At 45.1% G+C, this 20,384-nt stretch overlaps 1 protein-coding gene across 3 annotated transcripts; it reads left to right on the forward strand.

The window, feature by feature from the left end:
• Nucleotides 1–1,279: 1,279 nt before the first annotated feature.
• LOC103190865 lies at nt 1,280–13,815 on the forward strand. Of its 3 annotated transcripts, none has more exons than XM_007911767.2 (17): nt 1,280–1,357; nt 2,589–2,655; nt 3,099–3,218; nt 3,795–3,876; nt 4,562–4,677; nt 5,704–5,764; nt 6,057–6,114; nt 6,235–6,579; nt 6,989–7,198; nt 7,605–7,714; nt 8,006–8,129; nt 8,623–8,843; nt 9,323–9,422; nt 9,963–10,732; nt 11,031–11,214; nt 11,475–12,795; nt 13,438–13,815. In XM_007911767.2, the coding sequence occupies exons 3-16, from the start codon at nt 3,127–3,129 to the stop codon at nt 12,770–12,772; spliced, it is 3,771 nt and encodes a 1,256-aa protein (XP_007909958.2). In that variant the 5' UTR covers nt 1,280–1,357; nt 2,589–2,655; nt 3,099–3,126; the 3' UTR covers nt 12,773–12,795; nt 13,438–13,815. The 3 variants fall into 3 exon arrangements, with proteins under 3 accessions (XP_007909958.2, XP_007909960.2, XP_007909959.2); XM_007911769.2 differs by having other exon boundaries at nt 2,589–2,650; nt 13,438–13,802; XM_007911768.2 differs by lacking the exon at nt 1,280–1,357 and adding an exon at nt 1,406–1,468 and having other exon boundaries at nt 13,438–13,802.
• The last annotated feature ends 6,569 nt before the right edge of the window (nt 13,816–20,384 follow it).

Below are 20,384 nucleotides of genomic sequence, written 5' to 3' on the forward strand. Positions count from 1 at the left end.
CTCTCTCCTTCTTCCTCCTCCACTCACTCACTCCCTCTTTCCCTCCTTCACTCACTCGCTCTCTCCTCCTCCTTCACTCACTCTCTCCCCCTTCCTCCTTCACTCACTCCCTCTCCCTCCTTCCCTCTCCTTCTTCCTCCTTCACTCCCTCACTCTCTCTCTTCCTCCTTCACTCCCTCTCTCCCTCTTCCTCCTTCACTCCCTCCCTCCCTCTTCCTCCTTCACTCCCTCCCCCTCTCCCTCCCTCCTTCATTCACTCCCTCTCTCCCTCCTTCCCCCTCTCCTTCCTCCTCCTTCACTCCCTCCCTCTCTCTCTTCCTCCTTCACTCCCTCTTCCTCCTTCACTCCCTCCCCCTCTCCCTCCTTCATTCACTCTCTCTCTCTCCCTCCTTCACTCCCCACCGCCCCTCGAGACCCGTTTAAACCGTTAATCGACACAGATTAACAAAGTGGCCGAGGGAGGGAGGGAGGGAGGGGAGTGGGTGTGGGGTGGGGGGAGTGAGAGGAAGGGCTTCGAAGGGCAAATTGAAAGGAGGAGAGGAAACGAAGCCCCTCGAGCGATGATACCGTCCCTTCCTCTCGACTCCACCCACCGCCGCCGCCGCGCCGCCTCCTTTATATATGCCTCGCGACCTAACCTGATCGTCGCCCGATTGACAGCGCCGCCCTCCAATCGGCGGCCGGCGCCCGGCGGGCCCGGCCAATCAGGCGAGCGGGGAGGCGGGGCGCGAACAGCCAGCGGGTTAGGTTGACCCCCCCCCCAGAAGGGGAGGCGGCGGTCGGTCCGTCTCTCAAAGAGGAACCGGATTCGGGAAACAAGAGGTTCGCAGGAAAGGGCCCATCCCTCAGTTTTAAAGATTTTACATTAAAAAATATATGGAGAGAGCCGACGACCGACCCTCTCTGTGTAGTAGTTTGATGTGTACGGTGTGTATGTACCTATGTGTATCAATAAAAATGACGGCTCACACAGCGCGACGGATTCCCCATCCACCGCTGTGGTCCGTCGCCCTCCAACCGCCGACCGCGCGCTGACGGCTCCCGGCGATTCAAACCTAGCCCCCCCCCTCCGCCACGTGACCCAGGCTCCAACCGCCGCCGGGGGGGGGGCGGGGCTGAGAAGAGAAAGCCACGCCCCCCCCCCACACACACTTCGCTCCACTCTCACTGGCCGATGGGGTGCACGTGGTGTCAGCGTCCGACGCCCGGATTGGCCCGTTTGAAACAAGACGGTTCCCGCCCCACTCACGCGCAGCGCAGCGCGAGCGAGTGAGTGAGCGAGTGAGAGAGAAGGAGGGAGGCGGCGCGAGACGGCGAGCGCGCGGCCTCTTGTTGGGCCGCCGCCGGCGTCAACAAGGTGAGGGGGTTGGGTTGGGGGGGAGTGTCATCGACGGTGTCTCCGCTCCCCATTGTGGACGTGAAGGGGTTACCGGGTGACATGGCGGTTGGCCTGATCTGTTTTCGCGAGGTGAGCGAGAGGAGAAGGACGGGGCGGAGGCGGCCGGTGGTGTCGTCTGTCGGGACGGGAGGGGGACACTCCATTCCGTGAGTGAGCAGTGAGAGGAGGAGAGTGTGAGGGAAGAAGAGAGGGAGGGGTGTGAGGGAAGAAGGGAGGGAGGGGTGTGAGGGAAGAAGGAGGGTAGTTAGGGAGGAAGGAGGGGAGTGAGGGAGGGGGGAGGGGGTGAGGGAGGTGGGGAACGGGGGAGTGAGTGGGGAGGAGGGGAGTGAGGGAGGTGGGGAACGGGGGAGTGAGTGGGGAGGAGGGGAGTGAGGGAGGTGGGGAACGGGGGAGTGAGTGGGGAGGAGGGGAGTGAGGGAGGTGGGGAAGGGGGGAGTGAGTGGGGAGGGGAGTGAGTGGGGAGGAGGGGAGTGAGTGGGGAGGAGGGGAGTGAGAGAGGAAGGTGGGGAGTGAGTGGGGAGGAGGGGAGTGAGAGAGTGAGGGGAGTGAGTGAGGAAGGAGGGGAGTGAGTGGGGAGGAGGGGAGTGATAGAGGAAGGAGGGGAGTGAGTGGGGAGGAGGGGAGTGAGAGAGTGAGGGGAGTGAGAGAGGAAGGAGGGGAGTGAGAGAGTGAGGGGAGTGAGTGAGGAAGGAGGGGAGTGAGTGGGAGCGATGGAGAGGGAGTGGGCAGGAATGGAGGAGTGAGTGAAGTGGGGGGAGGAGTGAGGGGGGGAATTAGTGAGCGAGTGAAGGAGGGAGACGGGATGTGAGGAAGGGGAGGGAGGGAGGGAGAGAGTGAGTGAAGAAAGGAGAGAGAGAGAGGACCTGAATGAATGAATGAATGAATGAAACGAGTTGGAAGAGGATGTGGTGCTGTTTACTCGGATCAATGTGGACAGTCACAAAATAATAATCCTCGCATTTGATACAGCGCTTTTCACGTCCGGAGGACGTCCCAAAGCGCTTCACAGAACACACTGTAAAGTGAATTGACTGTATATCTGTGGGCGAACGCGGCGGCCGATTGCGCGCAGCAATGTCCCCACAAACAGTCGTGGATTGAAAATGACCAATTTTTATTATTGTTTTTGGTTTCGGAGGGAATATTATTTGTTGTATAACCAATCCACTGTTCTCGCTTGTCTCTGCAGGAGCGTCTCCTGAATTCTCCCCAAAGCGGTGTTTGGCTGTAATTCCCCCCCACTAAATCCAGGTTAAGTGAGTTTTTTATTATTATTATTATTATTAATAGGCAGATTGTATTGCGCGGAGTCCTGTAGTTCAGCGGTCGGAGCGCTCGCGAGCGAGAGGTCCGAGTTCGATTCCCGGCAGGGCGAAACGTTGACCAAGTTTGCTTATTCCACGTGCCTCAGCTTACCTGGTAAGTAGGAACTGGTCATTAGTCGATTCTCAGATCACTTTTACGGTGGGTAATCCTTTTTATATAAAAAAAATAACGGTCACTCAATCCACGGCTGTTTGTGCGACACTGCTGTGCCCGCCTTGGTTTAGTTTCAAATGAGTGGCATTTAACACTTTCTGCTTGCTCTTTCGTACTAATAAAACACTGGGGCGCCAGTGCAAAGGAAGTTGTGCTTTGAAATTGTTTCTGACGATAAGCTATGTTGTAATTTGTACATTCTTTCCATCACAATTTTAAGGTTTTGTACACTACCAATTGATAAAAAAATGGATCGCTATGGGATGTTGATTCAACTTAAAGAGACCGATGAGGGCAAGTGTCAGTTTCCCTTGGAATCGAGATCCTTTTTATTTGGAAGGTACGGGAGTTTTAAACAAAGCTCTGTTTAATACATAAATGTAATGCATACCTAGGATTGATTTTGAAGCTGTGGTTAGATCTGTGGATTTTGATAATTCTCAAGACCCTCCTCCTCACGTGAAAGGCACTGTACAAATGTTATTTTGTTGTATTGTATTCACTTGTGAAACTGACTGTGGCATTTAGATATCAGCTCGAGTGAAGCTAGAGCAGTTTAGATCTATTTTCAGGTCTTTACTTAGATCTACTTTCAGTTCTATGATGTAGTTACAGCCAATCTTCTATATTTTTTCTATGTCTGTCGTTTGCTTGCACCACATAAACCTTGCCATAGTAACAATTACAGACGGTCCTCATAGCAATCCATGCTTGCTGTGAATTGAGTTGCTTTTCTTGTTTCCCCATTTCCTTTGCCTCAAATAGCTTCCCACTATTTGTGTGGTACTGATTAAGTTTCAGTGACGATGTGATTGTTGGGTTTAAACGTGTATTCACATTTCAAGTCTTGCTGGATTGTTTACATGAGGGAGATGTCACTTCTAATCTCAGGAAATGTTTGCTTTTTTCATTTAAGGAACCAAAAATGTGATCTAAACATTGTGGCCCCTAATGTGGCAGGAGAGCACTGCAAGCTGGAAGTAAATGAAAACAATGAAGTAAGTATTGCCGTAGTTACTTGTCAGTGATGAAGCTGTGCGTAGTTAGTGTATAATAGATTCGGAAACTTTGCCATTGATTGCTCCGATCAGCCTTTATGTAACCAATGGAGGCCAGGGGCCATTTGGGAAAACCAATGTCGACCCTTTTGCGCTGTTTGTCACTTCTACATAGAATCATGGAATACTACAGCGCAGAAGAAGGCCGATCTGCGCCATTGTGCCTGAGCCGGCTCTTTAGAAGAATTATCCAATCAGTGCCACTCCCCCACTCTTTCCGCATACCCTTGCAAATGTTTAATTTTCAAGTACCTATCCAATTCCCTTTCGAAACTTGTTAATGAATCTGGTTCCACCATCCTTTCAGGCAGTGTATTCCAGACAGTAACAAGCCTGTGAAAAAACATTCTGACCCATTGGCTAGTGGATACAGTTTTATATAGCATAATATAATAATAATGCTTGGCTTTGATACAGCGCTATGTGATGAGAAAAGAACCATTAGAATAAGAGGGTTAGCTTTAATGTTCAAGCAGACCTCTCATATTCGCAAGGCTTCCTTGTGAAGCTGCATTGCGTTCAATCACAAGGACTATGTAATATCAAGAATAGCTAAATAGTTTCAGATTAAAATGAACAATCTGTAGAAATTTAAAATGAGCAATATTTGAAACTTCATTTTCAGGTGATTTTAAGAAACTTAGCTTGTGCTGCCCCTGCGTTGCTGAACGGGAAGCCAGTATCTGATGCTGAACTTGTGGAAGCTGGTGATGTGATTACAATTTTTAACCATTCCTTCAGGTAATGACTTCATAGTAGAACTTTTAATACTCTTTTGTGTGCTAAGACTGGGTAGCCTGATGACGATGTAGAAATCTACAGCACAGTCACCTATTAGTCATACAAAGAAATACTTTATGGCACCTCTTCAAGACTGAGATCGATATAGCTATTTGTTAGGTCAGGGTATAAAGGGATATTGGGGTAAGGGCGGATAAATGAACTTGAGGTACAGATCAACCACGATCATATAGAATGGTGGAGCAGGCTTCAGGGGCCGAATGGCTTCCTCCTGCTTCAATTTAAATTTGCATCTTCCTTGCATCACTGGGTGAGCTCAGGTTATGTCAATTCGGGGGAAACCTTATGTGCTGCATTGTCCATTGTGATGATTTTTTAAAATCAGCCCCCACCTCAGTCAGTTAGTGATGCCTCTCTACTTGCATTATAAACAGTGGGCACATATGTCAAAGTGAAAGTCTGTTTTTCCCTTACATTTGGAGTTGTTTGTTGGCCAAATATGATTAAGTACTGCAAGTAAGTTAGGATATATATATTAGACTTCAGAGAACCCTAAGTGGGGTGTGTAATGTAGGAACTCTACCCTGCGAAGGGTGCTATATAAGTGCAAGTTGTTGTAGATGATCTGTCCACTCCACCTGTAGTTCGTGTATGGTAATGTCCACTTTGGGAGCTGGTGATTGTGATTTCATTGAGTGAAAGTATGCTGTTTACTTTTCGGATTAGTCCCAAATCTGTAGGTGCAGAATGAATTGATTTCCAGCACCTGTAGTATTTTGCCTTTTGCGAAAGAATCGAGATGTTTAAAAGGAAACCAAAACGATTACTTGAGAAGTGAAGGTTTCAAAAACTACGGAGAATAGGTAGTGTAAGCAGATAGATAGCAGAGCAGATTTGATGGGCTGACAAGTGTACATCAGCTGGTGAAATGAATCCCTGAGTTACTTTGCAGCCTTCATGGCTGTTCGTGTTGTTATGTACTTTCAGGGAAAGTGATCCTTTTTTTAATATGGGTTTATTCCGTAGGTTTGATTCTCGAGAATCTGCAAGTGTCATTGCAATGTCCGGCACAGAGGAAACCGCTCAGGTAATCACTTTTAAAAACATTTTTTTCGTGGGTTTAATTTTTTGAAGACTGGAAGAACATTCATTGCATAAAGATCTGCCAGAAAACCTTCCCTGAACTTTAAGCAGTGAATTTCTGAGTTTTGTGGATCAGGCAGTTATCAGATCTGGATTTAGTCTAATTAATATGCATTGGATTTGTTTTTGTTTGTGCTTGCGGTCACCTCCCCCTCCCACTCCCCTTAGCTCAGCGCTCCGTGATGCTACCCTGTGTGAAGGCCGTTATATAAACGCAAGTTTGTTTGCTATTTCAGGAGCGTTTTGTGTCAGAAGAACTCAAGTGGTCAAGGAAGGCAAGGAGGAATATAGCTGGTAAAGGAGTCTTATTCTTTTAAGGAAAAGCAGTCGCTAAATAACAGTAGTTCATGTAGTTCAACAGTAGATAAGTAACAGCAAGCAATAGTATTGAAATCTTTCCGTGTGATATAATAGGTAAAAGGAAGTCTCGAGTTTCTCCTTTATGTGAAATAACTCTGTCGTCCGTTGAAAACCTGGATCAGAAGGTTAAGCCCCAACCTCAGTTTTCTTCAAGTCAGCAGTTGCAAGACGATGGATTGTATGAAGTGCCCACGTTAGAAGGAAAGATGAATAAGCAGCTTGAGGATTTCGTGGAGTGTAGGTCCAGACTAGATGTCCATCAGGAAACATCTGATGAGATGTCCGAGAGTACAAGAGGGGACACCACAAGAGGAGCCTTGTTGGACCTGGAGTTCCAATCTAGAAAAGTAACTCAAGCAGATCCATTGCTACACAAATCTATTAGTCCAGAAAATAAAGGTAATCAGTTTTGTACTTTCTAACACTTAACACAAATTTGCATGTATTCTCAACAATTTAAAAAAAAAGTAAAACTCTGTTGTAAGACAAGGGCTTTAAGGTGGAACGGTTTCAACTCTTCATTCTTTCACCCAACTCCAGCGCAGGGTACAACCTGCCAGCTCGAGTCCAAAGCCCTGACCGTCCAGCGCCTTGGGACATCTTCCCGACGTAAATGTAATTTGTATTGTATTTGGTTATTATTTCCTAAAGAGCCAAGATGTTGAGTGATTACTATTGGCTTTTTCTGCATGCCACAGAGGGAGGTGTGATAATAAACCATTTATTATTAGAACTGAATTGATGCTGAGCCTCTTCAACCTATGTCACAATGCAGACCAGTGTTAACACTGCCCCTTTTTTTCCACAGATATACCAGTGCGTGGAGCCTGTGGTGATGGCAACGACCAGAGTTTCCTAATGTTAACTGATTGCAGCGTGACTCCTTGCAAGCCCTTTTCTAACAATGTTCGCGGAAGTGAAGGCCAAGAGCTTTTTGTAAAAAAGGACAAGGAAGAATTCAGCGGGCCTGCAAACCAATTGCAAGTCCCAGCAGAAATGTCAAACCCCAAACCAGGAGGTAATTAAGACACAAGGTCTATTATAACTGTGGTTTAAAGAAAAGTAAACCAATGATGCCCTGATTTCCCATTGAATGGATTGCATATTTGATGACCGTTTTCTTTCATAAGCCAGGACAGGGCATCTAGATGGGAAAGGGAGCTTTGAAGCCCAAGAATAGATCACCTTTACATTCAGTTACCTGTAATAATTTGCAAACAGACATTTGAAAAAAAAATTAAGTTGGGAGGAAGAAAGAAGTAATAATAATCCTTGCATTAGATTTAGCTCCTGATCACGTCTTCGAGACCTCTCAAAGTGCTTCACAGAACATATTGTAAAATGGATTGACTGTATATTTTGCGGTTGAAACTAAAGGTAACTGTATTGCATGTGTTAAAAGGTATTTGTAAACTTTGTTCCAGGAAAACAGAAAACGAGGTTCTCGCGCCGAGCATCTTCCGTTGGAGCCCGAGGGTCTCCAGAAACCAATAGCCTTATCTGCCACATTGCCAGGCAAAGGATGCAAGCTCAGGTATAATAATAATGCTTGCATTTGATATAGCGCCTTATCATGTCTTCAAGACATCTCTAAGCTCTGCGCAGAATATACTGTAAAGTGAATTAACTGTATTTTGTGGGCGAAACGCGGCAGCCAATTGCGCACGGCAAAACAGTTGTAGATTGGATTGACCAATTTATCATCATTATAATTACTGCTGTGGTTGTGCTCCTGACGTGTAGATTGATGGTTTTGCAGTTCCTAAGAATTGTTTCATTGACCAGAGTGGTGCAACTTTTCTTTTTTTTAAAAAAAATTAATTAGGAATCAAAGAGGATTTTGCTGCTTAAGAGCATGATGGAGGAGGCCTATAAGGGGTCACTTCAAGCTGAAGAGGAAGAGAAAACGCCAGCTCCAGATGTCTCTGTTGGAGATTCGAAAGAAACTGGTAAGGAAAAGAGAATCCTGGATACTTACGTCAGAGAAGAAGGTCCTTTGGCCCATTGTTTCTCTGCCAATGTTTAGCTCCAGTACAGTTTATCCTTGGATGACTGCAGACAGCGATAGGGACTTGAACGTGTTTGATTCATGTTCAAATACCGTACATTCAGTTCTAGCGAGGTTTCATTGGCTCCCCGTCACTGAGCAGATTTCAAGATCTTCCCACTCGTCTTCAAAACCTTTCATGGCCTGGCACCTCCCTACCTTTCTGACCTGTTTACTCCCCAATCCGCCGCCTCCGCTTGACTGGCTCCAGCCTCCTGCACGTCTCGTGCCCGCTGTCAAGTTCTCTGAGGGGTGCTGTGTAAAGTACAAGTTGTTGTTGGTCAATTGGAATGAGTAGGATTATTGATTTGGCTTATTTTGACTTGTTCCTTATTCCTATCCTATTTTTCATCAATCAGTGTAGAAAACAGAAAAACATTTACTTAATTTTTTAGGCACGCCTCCTATCACTCCGTGTGCCAGTGACCCACCTCCAAAGAAAAAGGTGACCTTTGGAGACGAACTGACTCCTGAATTGTTTGATAAGAGGTTGCCGTCGAACACGCCTTTACGCAAAGGAGGGACCCCAGTTCAGAGGAAGACTGTCTTCAGTGACAGTCCTCGTTCTGTTTTGAAGCGGGGGTCGAAGATGGGACCCATCACGGAATATAGAACGGTAAATATTCCGGAGTTGACAAATTTAACTGAAATTGGATTAAGATTAAGATCGGGTGTTTCACCCACAGAATACACAGTCAATTCACTTTACAGTACATCTGAAGCGCTTTGAGGCGTCTCAACAACATGATAAGGCGCTATATCAAATTATCAAATTATAATTATTGCTTCTGTCGGTAATGCGTTGAAATATTATAAGTTTGCAAACTGTTGTTTGGTATTATTAGTGGAAAGTTTGACGAAGTTTGTTATGTTTCATTTTAACTTCGTAGTGGTGATCTTACAATGTGGATGTTTTGACGATCAGAATTGCTCAATTTATAAGTTTGACAGATTTCTGGTTCAGGTGACGAACCACTGTTGGTACTGTTCACTTTTTGTGGAGTTTAGCAATAGAGTCTTTTGAAAATAAACTACTTTTTTTTGTTTTTTTGTTCAGTCTGATTTTTTTTCTTCCTTTTGATATTTTCTGAACAGAACAGCTGCAAAGTTATACACAGCGGCTATGAGCCTCCTTTCAGTCCTGAGATCAATTGTGGAAGTGCTGAATCCCTTGAACAACTGGCAAAGATGGCAGGTAAGTGTGTTCAATTTCACCCTTTGTGAAAGGCCCTAAATGAGGCAGCGTTTGACTCAAGCAAAATAAGAGTGAACATAGGTATTGGGAACACAGGAGTGAAGGACAACATAGAAAGTAAATTGCAACTAAACTTTGACAAGACGGAAGCCATACTCCTTGGCTCCCGTCAACGTCTTCTGTCCTGAGTCTCTTGACTTCCTCAACCTCCCGGCCTATCCTCAGACTCAGCCTAACAGTGTGCGATCTAGGCATCAGGTTCGATGCAGAGCTGTCCATCTTTCTCCCACATCCAGTCCCTGACCGCAACCACCTTTCTCTCCAGCTCCGCCACATTGCCCGCTCCGACTGCACCTTACCCTGATTGCAACCGAAACGCTCGCCAGTTTGCCAATTACAAATTCGAAAAAAGATTTTCATTATTTGCTGTTTAATTTCAGTTGTGCGCAGCAATTCACATTTTTGCCGCTTGTTAAATGAAAGCTTTTAGGTTCGGTAACATTCTGGGAATTAACCCAAATTTTTCATTCTTGATGATAGATAACCTGGATAATGATGTTAAAAGACCTGTCGATGAAGGAGAAGGCTGTCAACTACGCCTCAATTTTAATTGCTTATCTCCACTGGAACACAGCTTAGGATCAGAGGAGCTACAGGATTGTCTTAAAAACCACGCATATCAAGAGCAACTGGGGGACACTGCTGAAATGTGTGAAGCCCTAAAACAGAACCAAGGGCCAATGGAAGCTGATAGTATATCTGGGTTCACAAAGCTACCTGAACCTTTGATAGACATTGATGCTATTTATACCAACAAGATGATCTCTGAGGTAGTTGACCAAGTTGCAAATTTCTATAAGGTTCGTAAACCGCGGAAAAGGAGAACAATGCAAGGCAACTGTAAAGCTCGGAATCTTTCTGCAAAGATTTCCCAAAGGAAGGGGAATTGCAAAGAGAGAGCTGGCAGGCAGGCCTCAAATAAAAAGTCTAAGCCTGGTGGGGAATCCATTACTGGAGAGAAGTCTTTGATTCCCATACTGTCTGTCGGTGACCAGCAGAGAGCCAGTAGGTTTGCTATACACCCTAGTCTTCAGGATGTGCTGGAGGAAACTGAAAGAAATGAAGACAAAATAATCCTCTTCGAACAAGTGGATACGACAGTGAAACTGAGCCCTGTTTCAGAGTTTACAGCAGAGAAAATCCCAGGTCGGGAACGTAAACGATCTGAGACCGCAGAGCTACCTCGCAGGTCTTCTCGAGTCCGAAACAATGCCAAGAAAGATGGTGATCCATCTCAAACCCCAGCCAAGGTAAAGGACGTTTGTGATGTTTGAGCCTGTACTTTAAAATCCGAAAATGTTTACAAGGCAGGAAATTATGTGGCTCATCCCGGCTCCATGTGTTTGCTCCCGCACTAGTTTAGGGCTGTTGTGAAACTGAAGAGAAGGTGGGGGGCACACCGGGTTGCTCTTATCCTGGGCTGGCTTCCGATTTATAGTCTAGCAAGCATGGATAAAAACGATAATTATATGTTAATGGTAAATGAGGAATGTGAAGTGCAATCTGGTTTATTAGTAATAAAGTGTTAAATCTTTTTTTTGAACGCAGGGCAAACGTGGAAGAAAAGTCAAAGTGTCACTTTATGGAAGACGTGAATATGCGTCAAAGAAACCGCTGTTGAGTCCGATCGCAGAGGTTTTCGATGAATTGCCGGAGTTGGGTGATTTAACGGCTTCTGTTTCACCCACAGAGAACGCCCTTAACTGGAGTACCAGTGCACCTAATATTACAGGCAAGAAGCTAGCCATTCACATTTACAATTAAACTTGTTGATTTAAGTTCTCAAAGTTATAGACAATTCCCCTCATCAAATAATAATAATAATAATCCTTGCATTTGATATAGCACCTTATCGCGGCTTTGAGACATTGAACTGCAATAGTTTCTCTTTGCCAGGAGGAGAAAAGGAGCCATCTTAAGTATAGGTAGCTAGTTATTTGAAATTCAACTGGTACAAAACCGGTAACTGTCTGCTCTTTTATTGACAAACAGATGATATCCCAGAGGAAAGTGAACAAGACCTCTCTGCAACAGGCTTGCCAGCTAACGGTTGTGCTGTTCAACATAACGTTACTGAGCGTTTTGGAAAGAAGGGCCAAATTAGAAGGACTATTATATTCTGCAGTGAGGAGCAACAGGTTGATCTGCCACCTCTGAAATCTGAAACTCTGGAGGAAGTTGTTAATATTGTTAAGTCACCTTTATCTGAAGATTCGGAAAATACCACAGCTCCGATGCATGATACAGAACCACATCAGAGTTCGGCCATTGGGGAAATTGTTGACGATGAGCAAAAGGTAACCGTGAGTTATGTCACGAGGAAAAGAGGCCAAAGGGGGAATCTCGTTGTGGTAAACTGTGGCTCAGAAGAGACTGCTGACGAAGGACAAGTGATGTCTGCAGGAGTAATGGGACTGGTGGAAATTGTTACTGACTCAACAAATCAAACTGCTGCTCCCAGCCCGACCTGTCCTCTCCTTCTCCCTGAGTCGAATGTGCTTGAAGATCTGAACAAGCAAGTCCAAGATGTAGCAGGTGAAACGCAACAACCAGCTCTTGTCCTGCCAGCTGAGGCGCTGATAGTTGTCGTTTCACCAGCAGCAGCAATGAAGGAAGAAATTAGTTTGTCACCTCCGAAGGCTCGAAAGGTCCTTCAAACCAGAAAGGGTCGTCGAAGGAGAAAATTATTTGCCCTAACGGAAATCGCTTGTGAAGAACAGCCAGATGAGACAGCTGAAAGGTACCTGACTGAAGCGAACGGCAATAATAAGGTGGAGAAGAGGAGAACTAAGGGGAGATTATCAGCATGCAGAGTGATCGACGAACACGATGTGGCTGACATTGACAGAGCTCGAGGTATAACTAGCTTCAGAATCCCATTTAATGCCGCCGAACAAGACTATTCTGTAGAAAGAGTTGATACCGATATATTTGTGGCTGCTGGCCAGCTTACAACTGAAGATTTTGACAGTGGTTCACGCGAGGCGTCAAGGCTTAGGAACAGGAAAAAAGTCAGGCGTAGCGGCAGGCTAAGTATGTCCTTAAACACGGAGGGATTAACCTGGATAGAATCCTCCATCCCTGAACAGGCGGAAAAATACACAAGTCCGAGGTCAAAAGCAACGCTTAGAAAGTTACAACAAAAGTCATTGTCACATGCAAACGATGGTGAAGTGCGGTCTGGAGGTTTGACACTCGGCGGAGGGTATCTGCCGTGCAATGGAAGTGGGTTTGAGGTGGCATTCGATGGGGCTGAGGAACCTCCTCTGAAAAGCATTTTATTGGATTAAAGTTTCACAATAACTCATAATAGGTACGTGGATTAATTTGATTAAAAACGTGTGGTAGTGTGTGACCAGCTGTTTCTATGTGCCCAAAGTAATGTTAACCCTATTCAGTTCTTCTCCCTACCTCTCCAACCTGCTTACCCTCAACCCCCCCCCACACCAACCCGCTACCTCCGCTTGACTGACTCCGTCCTTCTGCATATCCCTCATCCCTCATGCCCTCCGTTCGACCATCGGTGGCCACTCTTTCAGCCGCTGAGCTGCAAAGCTCTGGAACACTCTTCCTCCAACCCTCCACCTTGCCACTTCCTTCCCCGTCTTCAGGTCACATCTGAAGGCCTTCCCATTCAATGGTGTCCCCGGTCACCTCCCCCTCCCCCGCCGCAGCTCGGGGTGGTGCTCCGCCACTGTCGGAGCGCTCCGGGATGCTTCCCAAGTGAGGGGCGCTGTGCAAATGCAAGTTGTTGTTTGTTGGACTGATTTGAGAATTCTGCAATTTGTCGATTGTTTAGCATAAAGGTTCGAGGGCCTGAAATCTCTTTGAGGAGTTTTTGTACATATTTGTGATAAAGATCTAATATTCGCCCCCTTTGGAAATAAAATTGCCTACATAAAAAATCTCAATGTTTACATTTGTATCAACTCAACTTCCTTTTTTTTTCTTGAAGGGGCTGAAGTGACAAGCGCAGGAATTTTGAATAAATAAATACTTCGCAGAGGCATTGATTAGAAACGTGACAACTTCTGGAAGATGGTACAGAGCCTGGGCGCTTTCCAGCTGTTCACATTGACCTGCCGCCGTGGTCTTGTCAAGGTATAAAGCGTCCTGCAAACCTCTTAGGATCTGTCGGCAAAACAAAAGTAGTTTGAATTGAATTTGTTACTTCATCCTTTGTATATTATCTTTAGAGGAGTATTTTCACTGCACAACTTCATACCACTTGTCTGTTTAGAGTTACCAACTTTTATCCCCCTACTTTCATCATTTGAGAAGAAAAGAAAACAACTGTGACTGAGTTGATATAAAATAAAATGTGCATTAAATTAAACTGCTCTGGTCAGTGTTTACATGGTAATATTGATTGGTCGCTGGTGCAGACATCCTGACTATTCCAGGGTTGGGTGAGGATGCATGGCATGGAAAGGGCATGGAATCCAACAGAAATCATCGGTGTTGGAAGAGAACAAAGCTAAAACGTCCTAAGCCACCTCCAAGGTAAGAATTTATTTACTTTAATGATCTTTTATCTAATCTTGCCCCACCATTGGCTGGTGGGCCTTAGAACTCTCTGCCCGCACTCTCTGGAACTCTATTCCACCTCGCTCCCCTCGCCTCCTTCAAGACCCATCTCAAGACCCTCCTCCAACCTTCGGTCACCTTCCTAACCCTACCCTCCCGGCCCTCCACCCCTCCTGATCCCAACCCCCAGCTCAGGTGAGGATCCCTGACTGTCTAGCACCTTGGGGCGTCCTGACGTGAAAGGCGCGATGCAAATGTAATTTGTTGTTGTTGCAATAGTGTGTGTGTGTGTATCTCTCTCCCTGACCATTTATACATGCAGTCAGTGGCGGTGTGTTAGATGCTGCTGTAATGAAGGAAGCATTAAAACAATACAATTGGTACAAAGAAAATAATGGACCATTTTTACGAGCTTGTGCTTCTTTAATAAAATAATTCTACCACATGGTGGCGACCTCTTGCCATGGCAAAGCCCAGGTTTGTCCCACTGAATGGTCTGATGTAATGGAATATTGTCATTATTAAAGCGGAGCTTCTCTGTGTAGGAGCTAATTGTTGTTGCTTCAAGATGCAGATTCAATAATAATGTATTAGCATTAAAAAGCTTACCCCTGTGATGATCGTGTTCCAAGTGAGGATTGTAGGAAGATTGCAGCTTAATATTAATAATATTTGATATCACTTATTATCACTCAACCTACGACTGTTTGTGGGTCACTGCTGCGCACAATTGGCTGCTGCGTTTCACCCACAAAATATACACTCAATTTACTTTACAGTATATTCTCTGAAGCATCTCAGAGATGTGGTAATGGGCTATTATCAAATGCAAGGATTATTATTACTCAGGCACCACTCTTTACAGAGTGCTTTGAGAAGTTTTGATGTGTTGAGGATTACAAATATGTTTTTGAAGTATATATTTAGTCTTGCGCAGCAACTGTGTAAGAATGCACCGTTTCTGAACTGATAAATGCCTCAGTGTGCTATAAATGCGCATCAGCTGTGGAGGAGGATTGTTAATGGGAGTTACACTTGTATGAGCCTGCTAGTAGGCAAGAAAGTGCCTCAAATCCTCTTATTAGCTTCCTAGTTTGAGGCAGCATTGTTTTCCAATAGATACTGGAGTTTACTGCTCCTTTGGGGGAACTGGAATTTGTGCTGTACATGTTTTGCCTGAGCTTGGGAACTCCATTGCTACAAACTGTAGTCATTCTCAAACTGGCCATTTTCTCTCGTTCCCAAGCACCATCTGAATTAAACGCACCAATTGCCGCTTATTAATTCATTACTGTTTACGGAAGCCGTTTAAAATGCAGGGAAAGATTCCCAAAGACTAGCCTGGCCATCAATCCAAAAGCCTCCTTATTACCTCGAGAATGGAAATTAGTCGAAATGAATCCTACCCTCCTCCTTTTCCCCTTCCTTCCTCACCTCCCCACCCCTGCCCCCGCCCCCAAAGACCACACAACATTACAAGCAAATCTGTAAAAATTGCTGAAATTAGTCAGATCGGCCAGATGCTGTATTAGAGGGATTTTCAGTTTAACCTAGTTTACAGTCCCAGTAGTCTGTCTTCATTACTGGCATTTAAAGAAAACATGCTAACTCTGCTGACTACTTCAGATTTGGCTCGCTTGGGACACTTGTTTAGCAATAAGGATCCAGAATCCTGTCTCATTCTCTTCCTCTCTCTCCCCACCCCCCCCCTCCCAGTTTGACTGCCAAATGTAGCGTGGAAGAGCCAGCAAACGAAAGCATGCAGTCACCACGCTAACTCCCACCTCTTTTGCTTCTGCAATCACAATTACACCCTTACTCGGAGATGTACACCCTTGGCCGGGAGCTTGCAGAAAACGCAGCCAAAGTATTGCCTTAACAATGGGGTGCCACTGCTCCTTTTGTGATAATAATAAATAAAGTAATAATCCTTGTATTCGATTCAGCTCTTTATCGTTGTTGAGACGTCTGAAAGCACTTCACGGAATGTGCTGTGAAGTGTAGTTGTGTGGGTGAAAAGCGGCAGTCAATGTGCACAGCAGATCCCTTTCAAGAATTCCCGAAAATTAACGTTGAAAATGCAAACTTGTGGGTCTGAAACTCCTCTCTGGCTTCCCGGCTTCTTAAATGATGTTCGAATTGTGTGGATAAGGACAAAAGGTTTGAAACACCGAAAGTCTGAATACAGATCATCATCAAAAACTGCAAGGTTTTTATAATAGTGCCCGGGAAAATAGTGGTGCCACGCAGTTGCTGAAGTCCTCCCTCCGTTACGCCATCGGTGGCCGTGCCTTCAGTCACTACGCCCGCCCCCCCCGAAACTCTGCAACTCTCTCCCCCAATCCCACCGCCTCTCCCCCTCCCTCCCCATCTTCAAATCTCACCTCATGATCTCCCCGTTCGGTCTTCCGTGCTTGCGGTCACCTCCCTCTCCCCTTGGCTCATTGTCAGACTCCGCCACTGCGAAGCGCTCCGGTACTCTATCCTGGAGTGAGGGGCAAGTTGTTGTTGTATTCGGTTCGGTCTACACTGAGCTCATTGCAATGTGTAAATATCTTATATACTTCTGGTGTTGCACATCTCATTGGCAAAGGGAGATAGTCTGCACACTTCAGGAGGAGATGGTGGAATCTGGTTGAAGTAGTTACAGAGGTTTGTACCTCTGCCAATGGACCTTTCCAGGACTTTCAATAGACTATATACCAATTACCCAGTTAGTATCGAATCTGGTCTTTATTATCCTCCAATTGTAACGGTGTCTGGTTGGTCACTTCAATCCGTGACTGTTTGTGGGACACCACTGTGCGCAGTGGGCAGAAGCGTTTCACCCACAAAATATACAGTCCATTTGCTTTACAATATATTCTGTGAAGTGCTTTGAGGTGTCTCGCAGACATAAGGCGCTGTATAGAATTAATATTAGCATACAGCAATCTTCCAGGACAACCTTTCCAAGCAGACGCTGGATTATCGTATTGAATTCTAAGAATTTCTGTCGAACCATGCCACATTTTCTCGATCCCCAAGATATTCACAGTGGCGAGAGGTTTAATTAACCTTATTGCTCCTTCACTTGCCCGGAAGGGATTGGTTTTAGTTCCACTGACTGACTGGAGACCTCGCATTTCATCCAAGTGGACTGGTTTGGCTCATCTGAAAACAAGAAATTCTGGCAGCAACCAAGGACTGGAGCTGACTGGAAAGAAGTCCAACCTGCCCAAGGATTGATCTTTGCCTCGCTAACTTCTTGTGTGGTTTGAGTGAGAGATTCGCAAGTGGAAAAGATTGCAGGATCTGTGTGTTATTCTTGAATCGCGTTGTCGAGAGGCCTGGGGTAGTGATAATCTGTGACTTGCTGACGTTTCGCCCACAAAGTATACCGTCAATTCACTTTCCAGTATATTCTGTGAAGCGCTTTGAGACGTCTCGAAGAAATAAGGCGCTAGATCAAATGCAAGGATTATTGTTGTTGTTTCCTTATTTCTGTATTAGGAATTTATTGGTGTTAAGAGTGGTTGTTGGTGTTTCTGTTTGGACTGCAACAATCTTTAATGCTTTGTTCGGCAACAGCTGTCAAAAAACATGAACTGAGGACGTATTGCAATTTTTCTTGTTACGCCCAAGTTTTATTTTAAACTTGCTTTGATAGAACACCAAACTGTCACCAGGAGTGCGGACTACTTCAGAGTTTTGTGGATAGGTATTCATTCATGTAGGATAACACCAAAGTTATCTTACTGCCATAGAAAACGTCAGTGGAGTTGTCCTAAAGTCACCAACGCGTTCCTGAACCTATGCCCCAACGGTGCATGAAAACATTTGTTCCAGTTTGACTTCACTAGTCTGTTTAAACGTCTGTATTTCTGCTTTCTTGATTTGCTTGGCACTAAGTCAACAAAAAATAACTTGCATTTATATAGCCCACTTCACTCAGGGTAGCGTCCTGGAGCGCTTGACAGACGGAGTCTGACCCCGAGTCGGAAAGGGATGGGAGCCAGAGGGAAAGGGAGGGGATAAAATCTATCTTTATCTCACTGTACCATTAATTGTTATATTCTTTGAGTGAGCTTTCCTTCTTCCGCTCCTCATCATTTCCTCATCAGACTGCAAATGTTTGAGTTCCTCCATCCTTTCTTCAGTTCATCCCTCCTTACACTCGGGAATGGTCTCGTTGCTCCTTTCTGTACTTTTTCCAACGCAAGTTTATCCTTTTGTGCTGTGGTGACCAAACCTGAACACAGCAATCCAAGTGTGGTCTGACTGGTGCATTACAAAGCCTTAGCATAATGTCTGCAAGATTGTGTATTCACTGTTCTGGCTGTCTGTCCCAGCGCTCTGCTGGCTTTTTAAATTGCTTCACCATATTGTCTGGACATTGAAAGTGATGTCTACTGTTACTCCCAGGCCCTTTCAAGTCTTCCTGTGGTACTGCAATTCTATTCATTGTATGCTTACGTCTCACATTTTTCTACCTATATGTAATGCTCAAGTGTTAGATTTCACTTGCCATGTGTCTGCCAAAAAATCTAAATCTTTTGCTACATCCTCTGTCTCCAACGCTCTGCTCTCCCTTTTCAGTTGCGGTGTCCGCAAATAAAACCGGCTTGCGTATCCAAGTTTAATAATTTTTGTTTCAGAAACCCGAAGAGTCCTCAGCAATGCTTCTTGTGGGACTCCACTGAACGCTTTCCTCCTTTTCTCCACGGCCCACTACACCACTCACAAGTACTCCTGTTTCCTGTATATAGATTTTTTTTATAAAAAAAATCACTTTCTTATCCACGCCTACTTCTGCCTTTTCCTTCTTGGGGCTTTTTGTTTGCCTTTCATGCTTACAGTTTTTAGGCTGGTTTCATAGCTGTAAAATGTTTCCGCGTAGAAATGGGCCATTAGTATACTTTACAGGATATTCTGTGAAGCGCTTTGAGACATTTCGAAGACGTGATAAGATGCTATATCAAATGCAAGGATTATCATTAAGGCCATCAGGTTTTGTCCGTTGCTTTTCTACATGAGAAACCCAATCGAATTCACCTCTCCCGTTGCCTTTCAATCCTTAAATAATCCTCCTATTCAAACATCTAATTCCCTTCATTTCAAAAAAAAATATAGATTCTGTTTCAACAACAGATTGGGGCACAGAATTCCAACTGTGCCCCTTTAATTGCTGTGTGCAAATTGGCTGCCAGGTTCTCCGACAAAAAAAAATTCAGTCACAACACTTCACAGATATAAACTCCTGTGAAGCGCTTTGAGATGTTTTCACGCTGTGATAAAACACTGCGTCGGATTCAACGATCGTTCCTTTGCTGATTTTGTCTTGCGTTTGTGCCTCAAATAGAAACGTGATGCAATATTTATTGTTGGGACTTTTTCTGAAACTGTGCTCTGATATAGTTAGATCTGTTTTGGCCTGTGTTGCGTTGATCAGTGCTGACTTGTTGAAGAGCTTATAAATTTTCTAGTCTGAAGCACAGACAATGGCTCCTACTTGAACGAAGTTTAAGTGTCAAGACTCTGGTACCGATCCCTCGTTCCTTGGTCTATTTACGTGAAGCACACTGCTCACGTTTGAAACAAAACACATTACAAGTCGCCTTCTGTTGGCTCCCGTCGTCGGGAGAATTCTGGTCTCTCGATACCGTCTTCTGTGACGTGCACCAGAGAGCATTTCGCTCCCTCTGTGACGAAATTGCAGCGGTGTTAACACGGATTAATTGGCCTCCAATTAACTGCTGAATTCTCTACGCAGCCTCTTTTTTTTTTTTTTTTCCGGTGGAGCCTCAAACGGAGTGCGCTTGTTGACTTTTGATCAGCCCCGGGCACGTGACATTTTATCGTCCTCTTGGTTCATGTGTTCTATTTCAGCAAACCCAGTCCAGCCTTCTGACTTGAGTTTGACTGACTGCAAGCTTCACTCTCGTGAGATTCTGACTTTTTCTCTCTCTCTCTCTCTCTCTCTCTCACTCACTCAGCACGTTATCCACTTGACGTAGAAATTTCAAGTGTGGAGCCCCGTAGCTTAGTGGTTACAGCACTCGCCTCGCGAGAGGGTCTGGGTTCGATTCCCGGGCAGGGTGAAACATTGCCCGAGTTTCCTTACACCGCACACCTAGCAGTCAGTAGGTTGTTCGTCGATTGGCGGATCGCTTTTCCAGAGGTAATAATCCCTTTTAAAAAAAGACGATAATAATTTGCTCACTGAATCCACGACTGTTTTGGGGGAAGCCGCTATGCGCACATGGTTGCTGTGTTTTCCCCCCCACCACCCCTCAAAATATTCAGTCAACTCCCTTTACAGTATATTCTGTGAAGCGCTTGGAGACTTCTTCATGTCGTGCTATATCAAATGTAACAATGATTATTAAATTGATC

Source organism: Callorhinchus milii, unplaced genomic scaffold (assembly GCF_018977255.1).
Source record: "Callorhinchus milii isolate IMCB2004 unplaced genomic scaffold, IMCB_Cmil_1.0 Scaffold28, whole genome shotgun sequence".
Lineage (NCBI taxonomy): Eukaryota > Metazoa > Chordata > Chondrichthyes > Chimaeriformes > Callorhinchidae > Callorhinchus > Callorhinchus milii.